The 19,350-nt window shown below is 62.6% G+C and overlaps 7 protein-coding genes across 7 annotated transcripts; 5 read left to right on the forward strand and 2 right to left on the reverse strand.

Moving 5' to 3' along the window:
* Positions 1–269: 269 nt before the first annotated feature.
* SPBP35G2.12 (putative Nudix hydrolase) lies at positions 270–1,422 on the forward strand. The gene is made up of 6 exons (XM_062771025.1): positions 270–568; positions 606–657; positions 693–788; positions 826–961; positions 1,034–1,176; positions 1,229–1,422. Exons 1-6 carry the CDS (start codon positions 290–292, stop codon positions 1,306–1,308), a joined length of 786 nt encoding a protein of 261 aa, XP_062627009.1. The 5' UTR covers positions 270–289; the 3' UTR covers positions 1,309–1,422.
* Positions 1,423–2,115: 693 nt separating this feature from the next.
* ARD (D-arabinitol 2-dehydrogenase [ribulose-forming]) lies at positions 2,116–3,633 on the forward strand. Its single transcript, XM_062771026.1, has 6 exons — positions 2,116–2,331; positions 2,450–2,873; positions 2,913–3,023; positions 3,119–3,219; positions 3,267–3,329; positions 3,385–3,633. The coding sequence occupies exons 1-6, from the start codon at positions 2,134–2,136 to the stop codon at positions 3,499–3,501; spliced, it is 1,014 nt and encodes a 337-aa protein (XP_062627010.1). The 5' UTR covers positions 2,116–2,133; the 3' UTR covers positions 3,502–3,633.
* A 579-nt stretch (positions 3,634–4,212) lies between these two features.
* On the forward strand, positions 4,213–5,937 carry SPAC26A3.11_1 (Hydrolase). Its single transcript, XM_062771027.1, has 8 exons — positions 4,213–4,721; positions 4,782–4,850; positions 4,898–4,968; positions 5,191–5,277; positions 5,341–5,377; positions 5,418–5,496; positions 5,539–5,608; positions 5,707–5,937. Exons 1-8 carry the CDS (start codon positions 4,409–4,411, stop codon positions 5,887–5,889), a joined length of 909 nt encoding a protein of 302 aa, XP_062627011.1. The 5' UTR covers positions 4,213–4,408; the 3' UTR covers positions 5,890–5,937.
* Positions 5,938–6,176: 239 nt separating this feature from the next.
* SUP45 (Eukaryotic peptide chain release factor subunit 1) lies at positions 6,177–9,127 on the forward strand. Its single transcript, XM_062771028.1, has 6 exons — positions 6,177–6,271; positions 6,326–6,343; positions 6,402–6,486; positions 6,554–6,632; positions 6,685–8,814; positions 8,987–9,127. The coding sequence occupies exons 1-5, from the start codon at positions 6,254–6,256 to the stop codon at positions 7,802–7,804; spliced, it is 1,320 nt and encodes a 439-aa protein (XP_062627012.1). The 5' UTR covers positions 6,177–6,253; the 3' UTR covers positions 7,805–8,814; positions 8,987–9,127.
* Positions 8,044–9,098, reverse strand: LOC62_03G004510 (uncharacterized protein; the record flags this gene model as incomplete). The annotated part of the gene is made up of 3 exons (XM_062771029.1): positions 8,044–8,348; positions 8,698–8,814; positions 8,987–9,098. 3 exons carry the CDS (start codon positions 9,096–9,098, stop codon positions 8,044–8,046), a joined length of 534 nt encoding a protein of 177 aa, XP_062627013.1.
* Positions 9,128–9,797: 670 nt separating the features above from the next.
* TSC2 (Tuberin) lies at positions 9,798–16,299 on the forward strand. Its single transcript, XM_062771030.1, has 2 exons — positions 9,798–12,076; positions 12,116–16,299. Exons 1-2 carry the CDS (start codon positions 10,155–10,157, stop codon positions 16,134–16,136), a joined length of 5,943 nt encoding a protein of 1,980 aa, XP_062627014.1. The 5' UTR covers positions 9,798–10,154; the 3' UTR covers positions 16,137–16,299.
* A 5-nt stretch (positions 16,300–16,304) lies between these two features.
* Positions 16,305–19,341, reverse strand: ppk32 (Protein kinase domain-containing protein ppk32). The gene is made up of 7 exons (XM_062771031.1): positions 19,006–19,341; positions 18,663–18,959; positions 18,495–18,627; positions 18,249–18,455; positions 17,831–18,211; positions 17,336–17,785; positions 16,305–17,297 (listed from the first exon to the last, which is right to left on the reverse strand). The coding sequence occupies exons 1-7, from the start codon at positions 19,315–19,317 to the stop codon at positions 16,339–16,341; spliced, it is 2,739 nt and encodes a 912-aa protein (XP_062627015.1). The 5' UTR covers positions 19,318–19,341; the 3' UTR covers positions 16,305–16,338.
* Between the last annotated feature and the right edge of the window lie 9 nt (positions 19,342–19,350).

Genomic DNA, 19,350 nt, shown 5'->3' on the forward strand with positions numbered 1-19,350 from the left:
ATGCCAGTTTGGGTGAGCTTTGGGTGGGGTTTGGGCCGCCTGGTTGTGTGCGTGGTGTGTGTGTGCAGTGTGTGCATGGCAGCAATGCATTGCAGTGCGAGAGAAGAGCCGTCATGGGGCATCCATGTCGTGTACAAGGCGTGGTAGTGAGAGCTTAAGGCAACAACACAGGCAACGAGACGCACATTAGTTGCCACTCGACTGCCGTGCCCTGGCGACTGATAACCAACCCTGCCTCCACTCGGCAAAGTCGGTTTCGTCACAACCACCTCTCTCCTCGACAAGACTCATGAGGAGCGTGCTACTCAACACTCTCAGATCTAGCAGCAGACTACCCTCTTTCACTTCACCCCGCGCCGCACTCGCCCCACACTTCACCCGCACCATGTCGTCATCAGCGGCCCCCAGCCCGTCCGTCACGAGCCCGGCAGTCACCGCTTCGTCTGTCACGAGCCCTGCCGCGCCAGGAGTGCAGGAGCCCGAGATCATCGACGTCGAGGACTACAAGACCGACGCGCGGTGGCTCAAGCTCCAGCGCATCAAGTGGCGCGATCAGGAGGGCAAGGAGGTTGGTCTCGCCAGCACTGGGGTATAGCTCACGACAGCGCTTCTGGGAGGTTGCGAACCGCACGACGAGGTCAAGGGGCGGCGTGGACAGTATGTCGGTGCCACGAGCGTGCTGACAGTATCAGGCTGCCATATCCTTGCGCTTGTCCACCGCCTGCAGATTGGCGTCTGCGTCGTCCTGATTGAGCAGTACCGTCCCCCCGCCGGCGCGGTTGTTGTCGGTGCGTCGTGACGTTGACACCCGCGCTCACCACCCAGAGTTCCCCGCCGGCCTGATCGACGAGAACGAGGCGCCGGCTACGACAGCGCTGCGCGAGCTGCACGAGGAGACGGGGTACGCCGGTCCCGGTGTGAGTGTGCGCACCGTGTCGCCAGTGCTCGTCAAGGACCCCGGGTGAGTCGTCGCAACGGGCATCGTCGGCCATCCGGCGCTCGGCCCGGTGTTTGCCCCCGCTAACAACACCAGCATGACCGGTGCCAACTGCCACCTGGTCACCGTCGACGTCAAGCTGGGCCCAGACGCGCCTGACCCGGTGCCCAAGCTCGAGCCGGGCGAGCACATCGTCACGAGGCTGGTGCCGATCCAGCACCTTGCGAGCGTGCTGCGTGGTGGGTGTTGCTGGGTTCAGTGGCGACCGACAGCTGACCCCCTACTCTCCAGACTACGAGAAGCGCGGGTTCGCCATCGACGCGCTCGTGTCGTCTGTCGCGCTGGGCATCTCGCTTGGCGGTGTGATTTGAGAGTGGGTAGAGCGGGGAAGGGGCGGGGTTGGCATCCAAGGCCCCCTTGAGGTCCAAGAGGGCCCCCGGCCCCCACGTCCCCACGAGCTGTACACTTATGCACCGAGATGGAAGAAGAGCGGGTGGTCAGTAGTAGATACCGGGGCTCCAGGTGCTCAACGCCATGTTGTCGCCAAGCCTGAAGCCAGAGGCACAGCAGGCTCAGTGTCGGTTCATGAGCCGCCGCGTCCCTCCGCAGACGCAGCAGCGGTAGACGCCTCTCCGCAACTGCACGCTCACAGCCCGTCGCAACAACGTCGGCCAAACAAACCTCCTCATCTCAAGCCAAGCAGCGCATAGAAGCCGACGCTGCACGCTCTCGGATGCTCGGACCCGCCGTCTTGTGCACCACTACACGTGTGCCTCTAGAGGCGTTTGACTCGTCGTTGTGCGGACACGCTGCCGGCGGCTCGTTTCGGCGGGGGCTCGGATCAGCCCGTTCCGAGCGTCCGCCGGCCCTGGGACTCGGGACGCGCGATCCGCAAAGCAGGCGCGGTGTGCTGGAAATTTCGCGGCCTGCAAGCTACACGGTGCATGCTGGCTTCCTGGCTAACATAGATGGCCCGCGCTATGCACAGAGCAGATGGGAGGGAAGAGGGGATGATGGTTGGCTGGGTCGCTGGCTGGCTGGCTCGGATGACCATGTGACGCGCCGCTGTTGCCGGCGAGAAATATCGGCCCGGCGCACCACCGACCGACCGAGCAAGCAAGACGGGGAGGATAAGACGGCCACCGTCTCTCTTTCGTCCTTTCTTTCCATCGCCATCTCATCCCCCAGCCCACACAATGTCCATCCGTGCTGCCGTTCCTGCGCTCGCGAGCCCCGTCCGCGCGCGCGCCGCTGCTGCCGTTGCTGGCGCCAGCGCTAGCGCTGCCGTCGCTGCGTCGTCGTCGGTGGGTGGTGCGCGCGCCGTGTCGACCACGTCGGTGGTCGCTTCGCCGGCGCCTACGCCTGCTGTCAAGGCTGCGTCGTCTTCTACCCAGGTGAGTAGTGCGAGCTGCATCGTGGGCTACGGGCTAGGCTGCGCGGTTGCAGCTCGGCGCCCGCGGCTCCACCGGCCAGCAGGCGGACGTCACTCCGCTCGGCAAAGCTGACCCCTAGCCAACGCGCACCCCCCGCACCCTCCCCTCGTTCAGCATGGCGAACAAGGTGTGCGTCGTCACGGGCGCAGGCCGCGGGCTGGGCAACCTGATGGCGCGCACGCTCGTCGAGTCGGGTGCGAGCGACATCGTCATCATCGACCTGAAGCGCGAGGATGCCGCCGCGGCCGCTGCCGAGCTCGCGCAGTCGTTTGTCGACCAGGGCCTCGCTGCCGAGGGCGAGATCAACGCGCTCGGTATCGGGTGCAATGTTGCGGACGAGGAGAGCGTCAAGGCTGCCTTTGCCGAGATCAAGGAGCGTTTCGGGCGGGTCGACTCGTTGGTCACCGCCGCTGGCATCGTCGAGAACTTTTCCGCGCACGACTACCCGACTGAGAAGATCCGCAAGCTCATGGACATCAACGTGATGGGCACATGGTTCTGTGGTATGTATCGAGGAGCGCGCTGTGCGTGCTGACGACCAGCTCTCGAGGCCGCCAACCTCATGCCCAACGGCGGCAGCATCACCATGATCGGTAGCATGAGCGGCAGCATTGTGAACATTCCTCAGAAGCAGACTCCTTACAACTTTTCAAGTGGGTAGCGACCGATGTGGAGAGAGGGAGATGGGTGGGGAGGGGGAGGAGAGGAGTGGACAGGAGTGAGAGGCCACACCACTGACACGCCACAGAGGCGGCCGTCCGCCACATGGCCCGTTCCCTCGCCGTCGAGTGGGCGACGCAGAACATTCGCGTCAACTGCATTTCGCCCGGATACATGCTCACTAACCTGGTGGGTGTCTCGTCACGAAACGTACCACCCAGCCGTTAACCCCCCAGACCAAGGTCATCCTCGACAACGACCCGGTGCTGCGTGACCAGTGGCTGAGCAAGATCCCCGTGGTGAGTAGCTCGTCGCTTCATTGCACCCAGCTGGCCCAGCTCACGCCACCCGCAGGGCCGCATGGGCGACCCGTCCGACCTGGCCGGCGCCGTCGCCTACCTCGCGTCCGACGCGTCAAAGTACACGACGGGCGCCGAGCTGACCGTTGACGGGGGGTACACTTGTGTCTAAGGAGGCGCCCGCGCTGTGGTCACTGGGTCTGGGTCGTCGGGAAAGACGCGCAGCGCGCAGCATGGGCGCATGAGCGCATGGACTCGCTTTCGGTTTGTAGCGCGTGCGTGGCATGTCACGTTAATAGAGGTCTGCGTGGGGCCAGGGGCGCGGGGGGGAGAGGAGGCTATCTCGGCTTTTGTGGGGCATGTGGGGCTGCTGGGCGGGGAGGTGGTACACGGGGCGCAAGGCTGCGACGTGGTCAAACTGCGCTGTGACGCGGGCGTCGGCGGTGGCCAGAGTGGCTGTCGTCGTTTCGGAAACCGGTCGCGTGTGGGAGGGAGGTGGTGTGGACGGGCCAGATGCAGAGAGAGGACTGGAATGTCGGTGCCACTGCGGGATATGAGCGGAATGGTGCACACGGGTGGTGTAGCCCCACATTACCCAGAAGTACATTTCCGTCCGCCGTCCCTACTCGCTCGCTCGCTCGGTCACATGCATAGCTCGATTCGAGGCATGCCTCCCGGCCGGGCCCCGTACAGCAGGATGCCTTTGCAAGCGACACGCGGGGTCGTCGCCCACGACCCAAGTGCCTCCTTTAAGCCGACACCCACGACCCAGCCCAGTCCGGGATCTGGACGGGGCGGCTGGCGCTTGTACCGAGTCAGTCAGCACGGATGAGGCCGGCGGTTGACCCTGCCCTGCTGCTACTTACATGGCGACATCACATCGCATCGCAGCATCGCAACCCCGTCCTCTGTCTGTTCGTCTGTTTGTCGACATTGTCGTCCTCGTCCATCCCACGCTCTCGTGCTGCCTCGCTTTGCTTCGCCTCGCACATACCACGCAGCAATAGCTAAAACGCTCTTGCCTCGCTCTCCTACCGCCCATCTTTCGCCTCGCCTCGCCAACACCCCCACCAACCACAATGGCAACGATCACCGCCAAGCCGTTCCGCCTCGCGCTCCTCCAGCTCGCAGGCCTGAACGCAACCAAGGCGAACAACATTGCCGTCGCGCGCAAGGCCGTCGCGACGGCCGCGGCCGCCAAGCCCAAGCCCGACCTCATCGTGCTCCCCGAGATCTGGAACTCGCCCTACGCGGTGACCGCGTTCGCGCAGTACTCTGAGCGCGTGCCCAACGTCAAGGGTGGCAAGGAGGTGGCTGGCTCCGAGCCTGAGGGCGAGAGCATCACGGCGCTGAGGGAGATGGCGCGTGAGGCGGGCGTCTACTTGATCGGCGGTGCGTGTGATGGGCTCGAGTGGACCGACTGGCATGCTAATCGCTGACTCGACTCTGCAGGCTCGATTCCCGAGCGCGAGGACGGAACGGATAACATCTACAACACGCTCACGGCGTACGACCCGGCTGGTGGGTACAACGCGCCAGGTGGTAGAGTACACTCTGACCCTCCCCAGGCAACATCATCGCAAAGCACCGCAAGGTCCACCTGTTCGACATTGACATCCCCGGGCGCCAGACGTTCAAGGTGCGTTCTTGTTTGTGTGGGGCGCGTCGGGATAAGGGGGTGTGATGATGGGACGAGACGGCGACGGGCTTCCTTTCCCATCACTCGTGTCCTTTGTTGCACGGCACACGGGGGTCAGTCCCGAGAAGGAGGGCTCGCACCGTGTCTCCGGCCGCCGCACTGCATCCCGACGACGCACACAAGGAGGACCGCGCCCCTCGATACACAGCTGACGCGGCGTAGGAGTCCGACTCGCTCTCGGCCGGCAACGACCTGACCACGTTCGACACGCCGTTCGGCAAGATTGGTGTCGGAATCTGCTACGACATTGTGAGTGCTGCGGCTGCGCTGCCGCTGCTGGCTGCTAGCCGCTGGCCCCACTGACTCTCCCAGCGCTTCCCAGAGATGGCCATGATCGCCGCCCGTGAAGGTGAGCAGCAGCATCGTCACGACCCCGCTGACTCGCACAGGCGCCATCGCCATGATCTACCCCGCCGCGTTCAACACGACGACCGGCCCAATGCACTGGACCCACCTCCAGAAGGCCCGGTATGTCGCTCTGTGTGTGTGTGACGACGCTGACACCGCTAGTGCCGTCGACAACCAGATCTATGTCGCCATGGCCTCGCCCTCGCGCCACCCAGAGGCCGCGTACCAGGCTGTGAGTGGCGGTGTGATGGGTCGGAGCCGGCGGACGGGCGACTCGACGTGTCGCCGTCGAGTCCGCTGTGACTCTAACCAGCGTACTAACACCCCCAGTACGGCCACTCTTCCGTCGTCGACCCCCTCGGCAACGTCATTGACGAGGCCGACGAGCACGAGGCCATCATCTACGCCGACATTGACCCCGAGTTGCTCGCGACGACGCGACGCAACCTGCCCGTCACGATCCAGCGGCGGTTTGACGTGTACGCCGACGTGTCCAAGGCTGCCCCGCAGTAGAGAGCCGACTAGAGTGCCATGTCTTATCCACTAGTATCTTGCTTGTAGGGGGTTGTGGGTGGGGTGGTGCGGGTGGTGCGTCATGCAGCAGTGTTCAAGCCAGCGTCCGCGCCTATTACAATTGCATTTTCTAATGCCCTTCGGCCGATGATTAGAAAATGGCCCAGGGTGACTATGAAAAAATTCCGAAAGGCCGGCCGTGGCTCCCCTTTGTGCTTGCTGGGCCATCGCGTGTCATTGTTTCGGATGCGGGGTGAGCTCTGTTCGACTTTTACCACCCAAAAGGTCGACCACATCGACGACACAACCTCGCCACCACCTACACCCCCTTAGACAACCTACACGACACCGAGACCTAGACACCATGTCGTCTGCCGAGGAGGTGCGTGCGGCGGCCTCGGGGCTTGGTTGACGTGGACCATTGCTGACTCTACAGACTGATCAGGCGATCGAGGTTGGTGTCGACGACGAGACGAGTCGAGCGAGCGCATCGTACTCACGCTACACTACAGATCTGGCGCTACCGCAAGCTGCTCGGCATGCTCGCTGCGTCGCGCGGTGCCGGCACGTCGTGTATCACGCTCATCCTGCCCCCTCGTGAGTAGAGTTGGTGGCTTGGTGGTCCCATGCCCTGCCCGCGCGCGCCGCTCATGCCCCGCCCCAGGCTCGCAGATCTCGCAGGCAAACAACATGCTTACCACCGAGTACGGTACCGCGTCCAACATCAAGTCGCGCGTGAACAGGTGCGTGGGGTGTGGTGGTATCGGGTGGGACGGCGCTGACTCCCACACCCAGATTGTCCGTGCTCTCGGCCATTACCTCGACGCAGCAAAAGCTCAAGCTCTACAACCGTGTCCCCGACAACGGCCTGTGTGTGTTTGTCGGCACCGTTCTCAACGAGGAGGGCAAGGAGAAGAAGATCTCGTTCGCCCTCGAGCCCTTCCGCCCCATCAACACGTCGCTGTACATGTGCGACTCGCGCTTCCACGTCGAGGCCCTCGAGGAGCTGCTCGAGACGGACAGCAAGTGGGGCTTTATTATTATGGACGGTAACGGATCGCTCTTTGGCACGCTCTCGGGCAACACGCGTGAGATCCTGTACAAGTTCAACGTCGACCTGCCCAAGAAGCACGGTCGTGGTGGTCAGTCGGCGCTGCGTTTCTCGCGTCTGCGTGAGGAGGCCCGTCGTAACTACGTCCGCAAGGTCGCAGAACTCGCCGTCCAGCACTTTATCACCAACGACAAGGTCAACGTCGCTGGTTTGGTGTTGGCTGGTTCCGCCGAACTCAAGACGGATCTCTCGGGCTCGGACCTGTTCGACGGCCGTCTGCTGGCCAAGGTCGTCAAGGTCGTCGACGTGTCGTACGGTGGCGAGAACGGCTTCAACCAGGCCATTGAGCTCGCGGCCGACTCGCTCGCCAACGTCAAGTTTGTCCAGGAGAAGAAGCTCATCCAGAAGTACTTTGACGAGATTGCCCTCGACACGGGCAAGTACTGCTTTGGTATCGTCGACACGCTCAAGGCGCTCGACATGGGTGCCGTCGAGACGCTTATTGTCTGGGAGGCGCTCGACACGATCCGCAACAAGCTCCGCAACGCCGCCGGCGAGGAGGTCATTGTCTTCTCGTCACCAAAAGACACGGACCGCGAGAAGTTTATCGACAAGGCGACCGGCACCGAGATGGAGCCCACGGCCGACCCCCAGCCTCTGCTCGAGTGGTTCGCCGAGAACTACAAGGACTTTGGCGCCACCCTCGAGTTTGTCACCAACAAGTCACAAGAGGGCTCGCAGTTCGTCAAGGGCTTTGGTGGTATCGGCGGTCTGCTCCGTTACAAGGTCAGCTTTGAGGACCTGGGCGACGACGAGGACTATGACGACGAGTTCTACGGCTCCGACTACGACTCGGACATCTAAGCGGGCGAATAGAGCAGCGCGGGCGTCGCGGCGCGGCGGGCGCCTGCGCTGGCCCCAGTCATCACTAGCCCGCAGGCGTAAAACGCGCTCTCGCTCGTGAAGCGCGCATGAGCAGGCAGCATTCGCCCAGCGCACCTCCGAGCGCCGACGAGAGCGCTCGGCGCATCATTGTTGTGTGCACATTTGAGAGAATGCATATGTAACGAGATCTACTGGCTGTGCTGTATCCACTAGCTCCACTAGCTGCCGACCGAGACGGGCCCATACCGCTGGTTGTTGTTACGCCCAAACACAGAGTTGTGCAGAGGCTCGGGGAGCAGCGCCTGGCCCCACTCGCGCAGGTCGATGGGCTGCGCGCCGCGCTGCTCGACGGCTTTGCGTAACCGCGCGCGCACGCCAGCAAAGAGCAGCAAGGCACAGCAGATGAGCACAAAGCAGGTCACAATGACCTGGTCGCGCGGCGAGTCGCGCTTGAAGCATGTCGCCGCGACGTCGCCCTCGGTGCCGGTGCCCGTGTCCGTGTCGAGCTCTGGGACCTTTGCGCCTGGGATGTTAGTAGGGGCTGGGGGTGGGGTCGCGGCCGGCCGGGTGGGGGCTGGTGTGGAGCTCGAGGTGGGCAGAGTACTTGGTGCGATGGTACGCGCCGAGCAATCACTACGCCGGCGCATACAGACGCGACGGCTCCCACAGGATCGGGTCACCCGACAAAGGGCGTCGATATGACGCTGCTTGTAGACGACCCCACATCCGAGGTCCGCCTTTGCCGGTGTCGCTGTCCGCTCCGCACTCGCATGTCACGCCGCGACGATCTCGCGCCGGTTTGTTGTCCACCTGAACCACACCGGCCCACCCGCTCGCAGCCTGCAGCTGCTCGCACTATTCGCACTACTCACCCTTACATATCTCCAGCTTTTGGTCGAGGCAGAACTGGCGCGTGCAGCTGAGACAGGGGCGGTTCGAGTCCTCTGGGTGGAGAAGGGGGATGATTGTCGAGTTGGTGAAGCATTGGCCTGGGGTGTGAGCGCGCTGTGATTGCATGGGAAGGGAAGGGGGAGGACGCCAAGCGAGGCGGCAGAGGCGACGTCGGCAGTGTCTCTGCCGCCCAGCGTGGGAGGGAGGGAGTGTGGGATGTCGCCGTGGCCGTTGTCGCGGGTGACGAGCGAGCAGGGCAGCTCGACTTACACTTGCACCAGTACAGGCTGTTCGAGTTGATGAGCGCAGCGTTGGTTGCTGGGAGTAGCGCGAGGACAGCGAGCACGACGAGGATGAGTAGTCTTCTTGTTGTTTTCCGCATTGTGGTGGGTGGTGGGTGGTTGAACAGACGTGAGATGAGTTGCGCAGAGACGAGAGTTTCAGGGCGATCGACGTGACATTGGGTGGTGGTGGGTGGGTGCAGTGGTGGTGGCAACAAAGTGCTTCAGGCACAGCTGGCGACTCTCACCCAAAGACTAGCACCACTCTGCGTGGCGAGCGATGCCGAGTGCACAACCAGCGACAGAGATTCAGAGGCACGGCATGTAGCAAGCAAGCACCTTGACGATAGCATGCACGTACGCCGCTCGCTCGCTGTCTCGCATAGCACACTTACGCCGCCCACATTCCGCCGAGCTGGGCTGCTGCTGTTGGGGCACAAGTCGCCGGTAGCTCGGTAGGCTCTTTTGATTCCAGACGACGGCACGCTTATTCCGACACGCACAACAACGACTTGTTGCTTTGCATCTCTACTCGATCGTCCCTTGTAAAAAACGAGGGCAGCCGCAGTTGTCGTCGACAAAGAAGGAAGGAAAGAAGGAAAGAAAAGAGGCCCAACGCCGCTGCCTCGGTCTCGGCGACTCGTCTCTCCTGTTGCCCGCCCCGCCTGCCGCGCCGCGCCGGCTGCAACGACGTCACGAGCCGTGGGTGGTGGGTGGCCACTTGCCGTTCCTGTCGACCACTCTTGGTGCTCCGTTTCCTCCGCCGCGCCGCCTCCGCCGCCGCCGCCGCCTCCTCTCCGCACCGACTTTGTGCACCACACACCGTGCATCACAATCAATCACTCATCATCATCGTCACCATCACTTCCATCTTTGCATCACACACTCCCCCTTATACACTCGCAGAAAAAGGAATCACACACGCACACACCCTTATCCGCGCCGTGCCCACCCCACCGCCTTCCGAATCGACTCGACCCACTCCTCGCTATCTCTGCTATCAAAACTGCCAGCTCGCCTTATCCACTTCCTTCCCCTTCACCCACCACACCACATCGCACACCTCGCTCCGTGGCCACTAACCACCTGCCCCGCCGCTGGCCGCCGCCATCCCGCCCCACCCTATCCACCGCACCGCGCCGCCCCTGGCATCACCAATGTCAGGCGGCAGAGGCGGCGACCGCGGCGCCGAGCGCCCAGACCTGCCTGCGAGCTCGAGCTCGTCCTCGAGCGTCGGCGCACTCTCCTTCCTGCCCAACCTCTTTGGACGGCGCACGTCATCCAAGGCGTCAACGACGACGGCCACCGCCCTCGCCCATGGCGCAAAAGCCAGCGCGAGCTCCAGCGTCACCCGCGAGTCGTTTGATGAGGCCCGTCTGCTCGCATCGCCGCCGGCAGGGCTCGCCCTCCTCCCCGGCGGCAGCATCTCGGGACAGCTGCCCGGCGCCGTGACCCCCACGCAGCCGGCATTCAACATCGAGTCCGCCCTCGCGACCATGGAGCCCGGCGCTGCCAAGTCCAACGCCGAGCTCGTCGACACTATCAAGTCGACGTCGGTCTGGATCGCAAACAACCTCTACGACCATGGCTCTGCGTCACCGGCGACCGCCGCCCCTGACTTGGCAGAGTTCGGCTTGACGCCGCAGGACGTGCGACGGCTCTATGGTCACGCGATGAAATTTGGCGCACCAGACGCCGACTATGCGCTGCGCACGGCAGCGATTCGTCTTCTTGCCGTGCTCGTTGCTGTTGCGCCGCCGCGCGACTCGGTCCTCGATCCTGACCCTGCTGGACTTCCGTCATGGGTCACACGGCGGGCGGTCTATGTCATTGTCGCAGCGTGGAGCGGAGGCATGCCGGGCTGGGCGTACAACGAGCAGATGTACGTCGAGGTCGCTGCCCTCAAGGCTCTTACCCGCGACGGCGAGATCATCACGGGCATGGAGGGCATCCTCGGCTGGCTTCTTAAACTTCTAGGCGGGTTAAAGACCGACTGGATCTCGTGGTGCTCTATGGGGGACGACGCACCAGCGTCGGCTTCCAACACGCGCGAGGCCGCCTTTGGCCCCATTCACAATGCTACCCCGCCCGAGACGGCCGCTTCCTTGATCGATCTCGCCGCTGCCGTCATTGGGCACCGTGTCGCACTCTTCGCGCCCGCAGACATTTCGTCGCTGGTGCGCCCGATGATCGAGTTCATCTGGATCGGCATCCTCGCTGCTGTCTCTGACCCAAACGGCGTGCCTGCAGTCTCGTCCGCCAACTCGACACACAGCACACTTGGCCGACGCTCCCAGCCCGGAACAACCCTAAACTCGCCCGCAGCAATGGCACCGCGGACACTCGACGTCCGCCGCGGATCAAGCCTGACTGTCGGCCGGGTCGAACCGTTCCCGCTCACGACGACTGCCACACCGCCAAAGTCCCCAGGTCGTGGCCGAAAGCACACTGTGCAATGGGCTGGACCATTCCGATCGCTCTGTCTCCTTATCAACACATTGTTTGAATCCTATACTCTCAACGACGACTTGTTTGACGAAGTGTTTGAGCTGCTCTGCTTTGCCTTTGGCCAGGATGACCGGGACGCCATGATGGACACTGCCGACGTGTCCTTCAACCCTTCCGAGCTTGTGCGCACGATGCTAGGAAGCAAGAGCGGCCGCCGTGGCGAGCTTGCCCTTCGAAGGGCACTCGAAGGCAAGCTCGTCATCACGAAGACCGAAGGGCGACGAGGAATCAACGTTGAGCGCAAGGTCACACGCGGCGCAGTTATCATTGCCCGTCAGGTGACCCAGGATCCCGAATTTGTGGCCCAGAGTGGGTCCCTAGGTATGTCGTTCTGTAGTCTGGCACCATCGCTGGTGGACGCCGAGTCAACCTCACGATACCCTCGCGCCGCCCCTGCGGAATGGGCCCGCTGGCAACCTGTCGACGCCGAGATCCTGTCCCTCCTCGACTCGCACCTCTCGACTCTGGAAACCAACGGCTTGTCCGAGAGCCAAGGCGACGACGCTTGGACAGAAGGCGAGGCCGCCTGTGACATTCTCGACGGCATGATTCGCTTGGTCCAAGGAGCTTCGTGCGTACCGTGTCTCGAGCGTGTGCTGATGATACCCAGGCCTGAACCATCACGAACCATCCTTCGCAGCAGCGAATCACCCCTGGTGACAACGTTTGGCAGCATCCTCCTCCGAATCCCATCGGTCATTGGCCGCCTCCACTCGCAGCTGCACACGAGCACCTCGGCCCATGCCGAGTCGCCCCAGCTCACCCAGCTCCCTCCCTTCTACCACCCCAAGCACGTCGCCTTGCTCCTCGACCTCAGCCCGTACCTGGACGAGGACGCTGCCAATGTCGTTATCGACTACTACCAGCGTGAATGTCTTTGCCTGCCGTTCACCAATGACTGGGACAAGAACATTTGGAAGCTGCTCGAGGCATTCTGCATGTCCAACGACTTGCCACTTGCGCGCATGCGAGTGTCCAACATGCTCTACAAGGACATTTATGGCTATGTGCAGGACCACCACGAATCCCGCGACGAACTCGTCGCCAAGGTCCTCGTCCCTTACCTTGACAGATGGTTGCCAGACGAGACGGACGATGGGCTCTTGACCGACGCCCTCAACGTGCTCGTGCTTGCCGCCGTTGCCGACACGCTGGCCAAGGACGAGGAGCGCCGCCGGACTGTGCCTAAGCCCCAGCTGGACGCTGAAGACCTTGCACCAAAGCCGACAGAAGAGTTTACAAAATACCTCGCAAGTGGCAGCTTTGACCAGATCCGTGCGTTGATCATCAAGCTCGCGACCACCTCCAGGTGCAAGGATGGGCACAGTGGCAGAGCCTCCTCAAACGTCTCGCTCCAGTCCATGGGGCAATCACCAGCACCTGACAAGGACGAGCGCGACAGCCGAGAGGGTAGACCGCGCGAGACCAGTGGCCTTCGCAACCTCATGCGCACCCTTTCGCCCTCCCGTGGAGAATCGTCGGCACCGCCAGCCAGCACCGGCAACTTGACACAGATACTTGCAGGGCCTCCAAAGGACAAGGAAGAAGACTACCTTTCCAGCAATGCTGCGAGCACAACCACACCGCAGCACCAGAGCTGCAAGTCTTTGCATGCTGCCAAGGCTCTCATCGCCATCTTCACCCGGCTTGCCTTCACCGCCCCCCACGGTGTCGCAGTTGGAGGAGAGCCGCTGCGTTGCCCTACAACCGCCCGCGGTATCATGGTCTACAGGGACTGTCTCAACCTTCTGTTCCCTATGGCAGACGGCACGGCCGCATCCGCAGCGCTCTCCAAGGTGCCTGCGCGCTGTCCTGCTGCCCGTCTCACAGTGTTATCAGGAGGCATCCGCCTGCGTGCCGACCGCAAGCACCGCCTCATCTTCCGCGACGATATCAACCGTTTCATCTACCCATATGCCGCGACCATCTTCCGCACCAAGGAGACGGAAGAGGCTGTACGGACAGCGATGGAGCAGGAAGAGGCTCGCCGGCGTGCTCGTGCCCAGCCTACGGCCGGTCGTGTTGGGTCGAGCAACGCGGAGGACGAGCGTGGCCGCTCTGCGCGTCCTGGAGTTGCGTCGACCAGGAGCCGTAGTCGCTCCAAAGCGGCTGGCACGCTCCTGCGAACCTCGTCGACCGTCACCGAGCCGCAGTCGTACAACCCACTGTGGTGCCTTCCCGAGGCCGTCATTTTCGAAACGCCGCTCGACAACCATCCAAGCGACTACATGGTCGTCTACGACCCCAACCACCCAGCAGCTGCGAACCAGACTGTGGACCATGTCGAGGGCCTCTGGCTTCCGGTATCCGATTATCTGCGTGTTTTGAACGGCCTCCTTCGATGGGAACACGATTGGGAGCTGGTGTCCTACGTCCTTTGCTTCTTGCCTCAACAACTCGGCAACAAGCACTTCTTCCACGGCGCGCGTGCTGCTCACGAGCTCCGATCACTTCTTTCCGTGCTCTGTGGCGGCATTCTCGACTCGGACAACCGGTGGGAGCGTCGATTCAACGTTCCATCATTCATTAAGCGCCCCCACATCAACGCCCTGGCCTACCAGTCGCTGTCCATCCTGATCTCGTACAAGAACGTTATGGATCGGTCAGAGTGCGACCGCCTCCTCCAGTCCCTGGTCGCCGGTCTCGAAGGAAACAGCATGCTCGCAAAGCCCTGTCTCCAGGCGCTCACCATTTGCGTGTACGAGCTGGAGCAGAACATTGCCAAGCTCATGCCCGTCATTCTCCGCAAGATGCAGCAGATCCTGTCGACGCCGGTCGTGGCCGTCCACATTCTCGAGTTCCTCGTCGCCCTCGGCAACAGCAACCTGTACCGCAACTTTACCGAGGACCAGTACCGTCTCGTGTTTGCCGTCGCTATTGGATACATTGCGGAGCACAACACGAGGACGGGTTCGGCATCAGCCGCAGACTTTGCCAACTCGCGCGAGGCGTACACCCTTTCACAGCATGTGATCGGTCTCGCCTACCACGCTATCTATCTCTGGTTCCTCACACTCAGGGTAGCCCAGCGACCGCGCTACGTCTCAGAGCTGGTCCGTGGCCTCATCCATGCCAAGCCCCAAGGGGTCGGGGTTGACGAGCGTAACGAGGTGTGCTTTGACTGGATGTCGAGGTATGCTTACGGTAACGCCGATCCCAAGCCCGCCCAGTCGTTCCTGTCACAGGTGGTGATGGCCACAGGGGAGGAGCAGCCTTCCAAGTCACAGTCGTGGGTGCTTGGTGGCGCCATTGTCACCGTCACTTCGCACCCCAGGACCGGATGGGCAACCATTACCACGACCCGCCCGACTGGTCAAACCTCGATCGTGTGCAAGCTCGAAAACGTCCCGCTTCTGGATCTTGGTGAAGCCAATGCCGACCTGGTCTCCCTCCCGGCTACCCTCATGGCCAACCGCGAGCAGAAGCGAGACATCAATGAGGGGAGCAACCCCAGTGGTGATCACTCGCCGGGTGGCAGGACTCCAGGGGATGCTACGCCGGCGAGTGGGCCAACCCCATCCGATACCCTTGACCCGCGCAAGATTGTCGCCCTCAAATCTCCCGACCCCAACCCCGCACAGGACCCCAGCCTCCCCGCCGGCTTTGTCTGGAGTGGTGCCGCACCTTCGCAGCGTCGCAAGGACGTCATGGTCGAGCCCAGCTACCTCGCACTCCAGCTCCTGTCGTCGTACCCCAACAACACAATCTTCGCTCCTCGCGGTCAGTATGTGCCCCGCGAGCCCAAGTTTGAGCGTGCGATTCGTACCCTCCACAACACTCCGGTCATCAACACGTACAAGATTGCTGTTCTCTACGTCGGCCCTGGACAAAAGACCGAGACGGAGATCCTGAGTAACACGGACGGTTCTCCGCTCTACCTCGACTTCCTCGCTGGTCTTGGACGTGTCATCAAGCTCAAGGGCCAGATGGACATTTACACCGGTGGCCTGGACACACACAACGATACCGACGGCGAGTATGCCTATGCCTGGTGGGACGATCTTGCGCAGACCGTGTTCCACGCGCCGACCCTCATGCCCAACGTTGAGCACCTTCCCGAGTTCACCAACAAGAAGCGTCTTGTGGGCAACGACTTTGTCAAGATTGTGTACAACGAGTCGGGCAATGACTTTGCCTTTGACACGATCAAGACGTCGTTCAACTTTGTCAACATTGTCATCTCGCCGTACGCAACCCGCGATATGGCCGAGGCAGGTGCGCTGGCCCGCCCAACGCAGGACGCACCCGTCCGCTCATCCGCAGACGAGTACATGGAGGACACGGAGGACTACTTCAAGATCATGGTCCAGCGTGCCCCCGGAATCCCCGACTTTTCCCCGATTGGAGACTACAAGCTCGTGTCGCGGCGCAACCTGCCCAACCTGGTACGCCAGATGGCGCTGTATGCCAACAGCATGGCTGTGCGCTTCGAGGAGTGCAAGAAGGCCGTCGACGCCGCCAGCGCAGAGTACATTACGCTCTGGCGCACGCGGTACCAGCACATCAAGCGTCTCAAGGACATGCTCCCGCCGCTCGAAGGCACCGACCCCAAGGACCCGTTCGAGACGGAAGAGGCCTTGCGTGACTTTACAAAGATCTTTGGCCAGCCGACCATGACGCTGGGCGAGTAGGATTGTGTATCTGACTAGATAAACCCCAAAACTGCCATTGACTGGCACTGCAAAAGGCGTGACCCGCCCGATTCCCCCTTCATTCATCCTTGTCCATGCCGCGTTATACCCCTACTATAGTGGGACCAAGCATAGTGTATTGATGCATTTGTGGCGCATTGTATGCATGCAGCGTGCGGCAAATGCGATATGATTACAGTGCCTACTTTAGCGGGTCAAAGTCGCCCCAGTCAGACTTTGACGCCGGCCCCGACCCCCAGGCGGGCTTGGGCGCGGCAGTAGGCTGCATTAGGCCTGAAGTCCAGCCTGGTGGTGGGCGCGCAGCAGCGGGTGCCGTCGCAGCGGGCTGGAGAGGCTGGCCGTACGACGGCTGTGCGGCTATTGGTGGCGGGAGGGCGGAGAACGAGGGGGCCGCGAAGGACGGCTGCGTGGCCTGGCGGGGCGGCGAGCGGGTCGGCTGGAGGGGTGCGCCGAAGGACGCATACGTTGGCGAGGTGGGCTTGGGCGCCTGGGGCTGTAGTGAGAGGTTGTAGTTTGGTCCTGACGATGGCTGGGCGGGGCCCGCGAGCGACGGCGAGAGCGGCGCGCTCGTGGCTCCAAAGGAGCCAAGGCGCTGTGGCTGGACGGGGGCGCCGAACGACGGCGTGCGCCCCGGCTGGGAGGGGGACGTCGCGCCAAACGACGGCAGGCGCTGCGGCTGTGGCGTGGCCTCGAACACGGACGCGTTGAACGACGACGAGGGGATGGCGCGCGCTTTCAGCTTTCCGCCCGTCGCGCGGGACTGGGACTGCGGTGGCGATGCAGGCGCGACAGGCGCCGAGCTGAGGTTGAGGCCGGGGAAGCTCGACTCGAGGTCCGGCGTGCTCGTGCTGTCGCCCCACCCGTCATCGCCCCACGGGTCGAGCGACGCCGACGCCGCCGCAGTCGAAGACGACGCGCCGCCCTGGCCCTTGACTAGTGCCTCAAAGTCGACTTCGCCCGACGCGCCAACCACGCTGTTGAAGTCGAACGGCGTGCCGTCAGTCGTGCCGTTGCTGAAGGCGTTTGTCTGCTCCTCCATTTTGCGTACTTCGCGCAAGTGCTGGCTGTGCTCCTTCTCCACTCGGGCACCGAGCGTCTTGATGACCTGCATGAAGCGGCTGAATTGATCGGCGTTGAGCACTGTATGGGTTAGCAAAGCACTGGCGCCAATAACCCACATGGCCCCATGGACATGGCCCACAGCTGGGGAAGGACGAGCGTGGCGATAGCCTCGAGGCTGACTTTCTGCCCCATCGCCTCCTGGACAGAAAGCGTCGCCATCGTGACAGCGGGCTCCTTGGTCTTGATCTTGGCGAGGAGGGGCACGAGTTTGGTCGTCAATGTCGTTGCGTCGAGTGTGGCCACCATCGCGCGGAAGCACTCGAGCGTCTGCACCTTGACGGAGAGGATACGGGTGCGGGTGAACAGGATGGCCACCTTGACCAACAGCACGTTCTGCACTGTGCCGTAGTCGAGAATCTCTGTGAGATGAGGGACAGCCTTCAAGACGCGCTCCTGAACTGGCAGGTGCTCGCTCTCGAGTGAGTTGTAGATCAGGGGCATGACAGCCTCGCGGAAGACCTGCGGCGAGGTCTTCTCCTCGAACAGCGTAAGGTTTTCGAGCAGCGCTGGGGTGTGAGCGAGCTGCCGAGACGCTCAATCCCACAACTCACTGAGCATGTTCTGCGGTGGGTCCTTGAGCGCAAACAGCGGCTGAAGCTTGGGAAGCACCGTCGCAAACTCTTCCTTGGACAAGCTCTTCGAGATCTCAAACACGTTCGGAAGGATGAAGGGGAGGAGGTAGGGGTCTTTCATCTCCTCGAGAAGGCTGAGCAGGATTTTGCCCTTTTTCAAGCGCGCCGAGAAGGTGGGAAGAACGCGGACAAGGCCGCGGAGGAAGGTAGCCTTCTCCTCGCGCGGCTTGGACGCGAATGTCGTCGGATCCAAGAAGTTGAGAGTCGAGATGGCGAGGGAGGAGAAGAAGGGGTGCGTTGCGAGCGAGGCGAGGGAGATGCGTCCGTTGGCATTGCGCGTGAGCAGCCTAGGTAGCAGGTCTGGCGGGTTAGCGAAAGTTCGACCCCAGCCACCCACCCTTGAGCTCGTTGCTGCTCCGCTCCCATCGCGGTCCACGCGCATACTCTCGCCTCGTTAGGCCGCCGTCGGCATTCTCCCGCAGGCTCTGCAACGAGCCGCGGTTCGCGAACGGCGCCTTGCCGATATGAACGGCGTATAGTACGCAGCCGAGCGAGTACAGGTCGTTGGCGGTGCTCAGTTGCTGGTCGATGGCGTACTCGGGGGCTGTTGTGGTGAGCTGGATTCAACACTCTCTCAGCTCACCTAGATAGTCCAGCTTCCACTGGATCTGAGGCGGCAGCCGGCCATCGACCTCGGGGTACTGCGCACGCGTGGGGTTCCCATCTGTCCCCTGTAGCGGTGTGGTGTATTGCAGTCCAGAGAGCTTCCAGTCGCCCTGGCGGTTAGCCTCTGCCCATGCGCCTAACCCACCTTGGCGTTGATGAGAATCGCGTCGGGGTTCAGATTCAAGTGCACGCTCTTGGCCTGCTGATGCAAGAATCCCAGACCCTTGGCGATCTGCAGCGTCCCCTTCTGGATTTCGACCTCGTCTAGGTCGACCTCGCCCGCGTCGTCGCTCCGCCCCTTGCCGCTCTTGGCCGCCGCGATGAGGTTGCCGAGCGTGGCGGTGACGGTTTCGGTCACGAATGTGAGCTCTGAGCGCGACTCTTCGAGCGGCTCGACCATGTGCAGGATGTCGGGGTGTCGTAGGCGGGAGAGGGCGGTCGCCTGGGCCATGTTAGCTCAACCCCCCAATACCCCGGACCTCACTCACCTCCTTCTTGAGCTGCTCGACAACATAGTCCCGCCCCGACCTCAGCCCGTCGAGCACCTTCTTCTCAAACACCCACACGCTGACGTCCTTCCCCGTCGTCTTGTGCGTCGCCGCGAGCACCTTCCACAGGCCGGCGTTGAACGGCTTGGCGTGCGCCGGGCCTCCTGGAACGGCGGGGGACGAGCGGCCCGAGGACGGACCAATGCCCGGCAGGGCGGTCGACGAGCTCGACGGCGACGGCCCGGCCGAGTGCAGCGTGTACGCTGAGAGCGTCGACGACTTGCCGAATAGGCTGGACGCGACTGACAGCATGGTGCAGGTGTGCGGGTTGCAGCGGTACGTGTG

The sequence above is a fragment of the Vanrija pseudolonga genome, chromosome 3 (assembly GCF_020906515.1).
Source record: "Vanrija pseudolonga chromosome 3, complete sequence".
NCBI lineage: Eukaryota > Fungi > Basidiomycota > Tremellomycetes > Trichosporonales > Trichosporonaceae > Vanrija > Vanrija pseudolonga.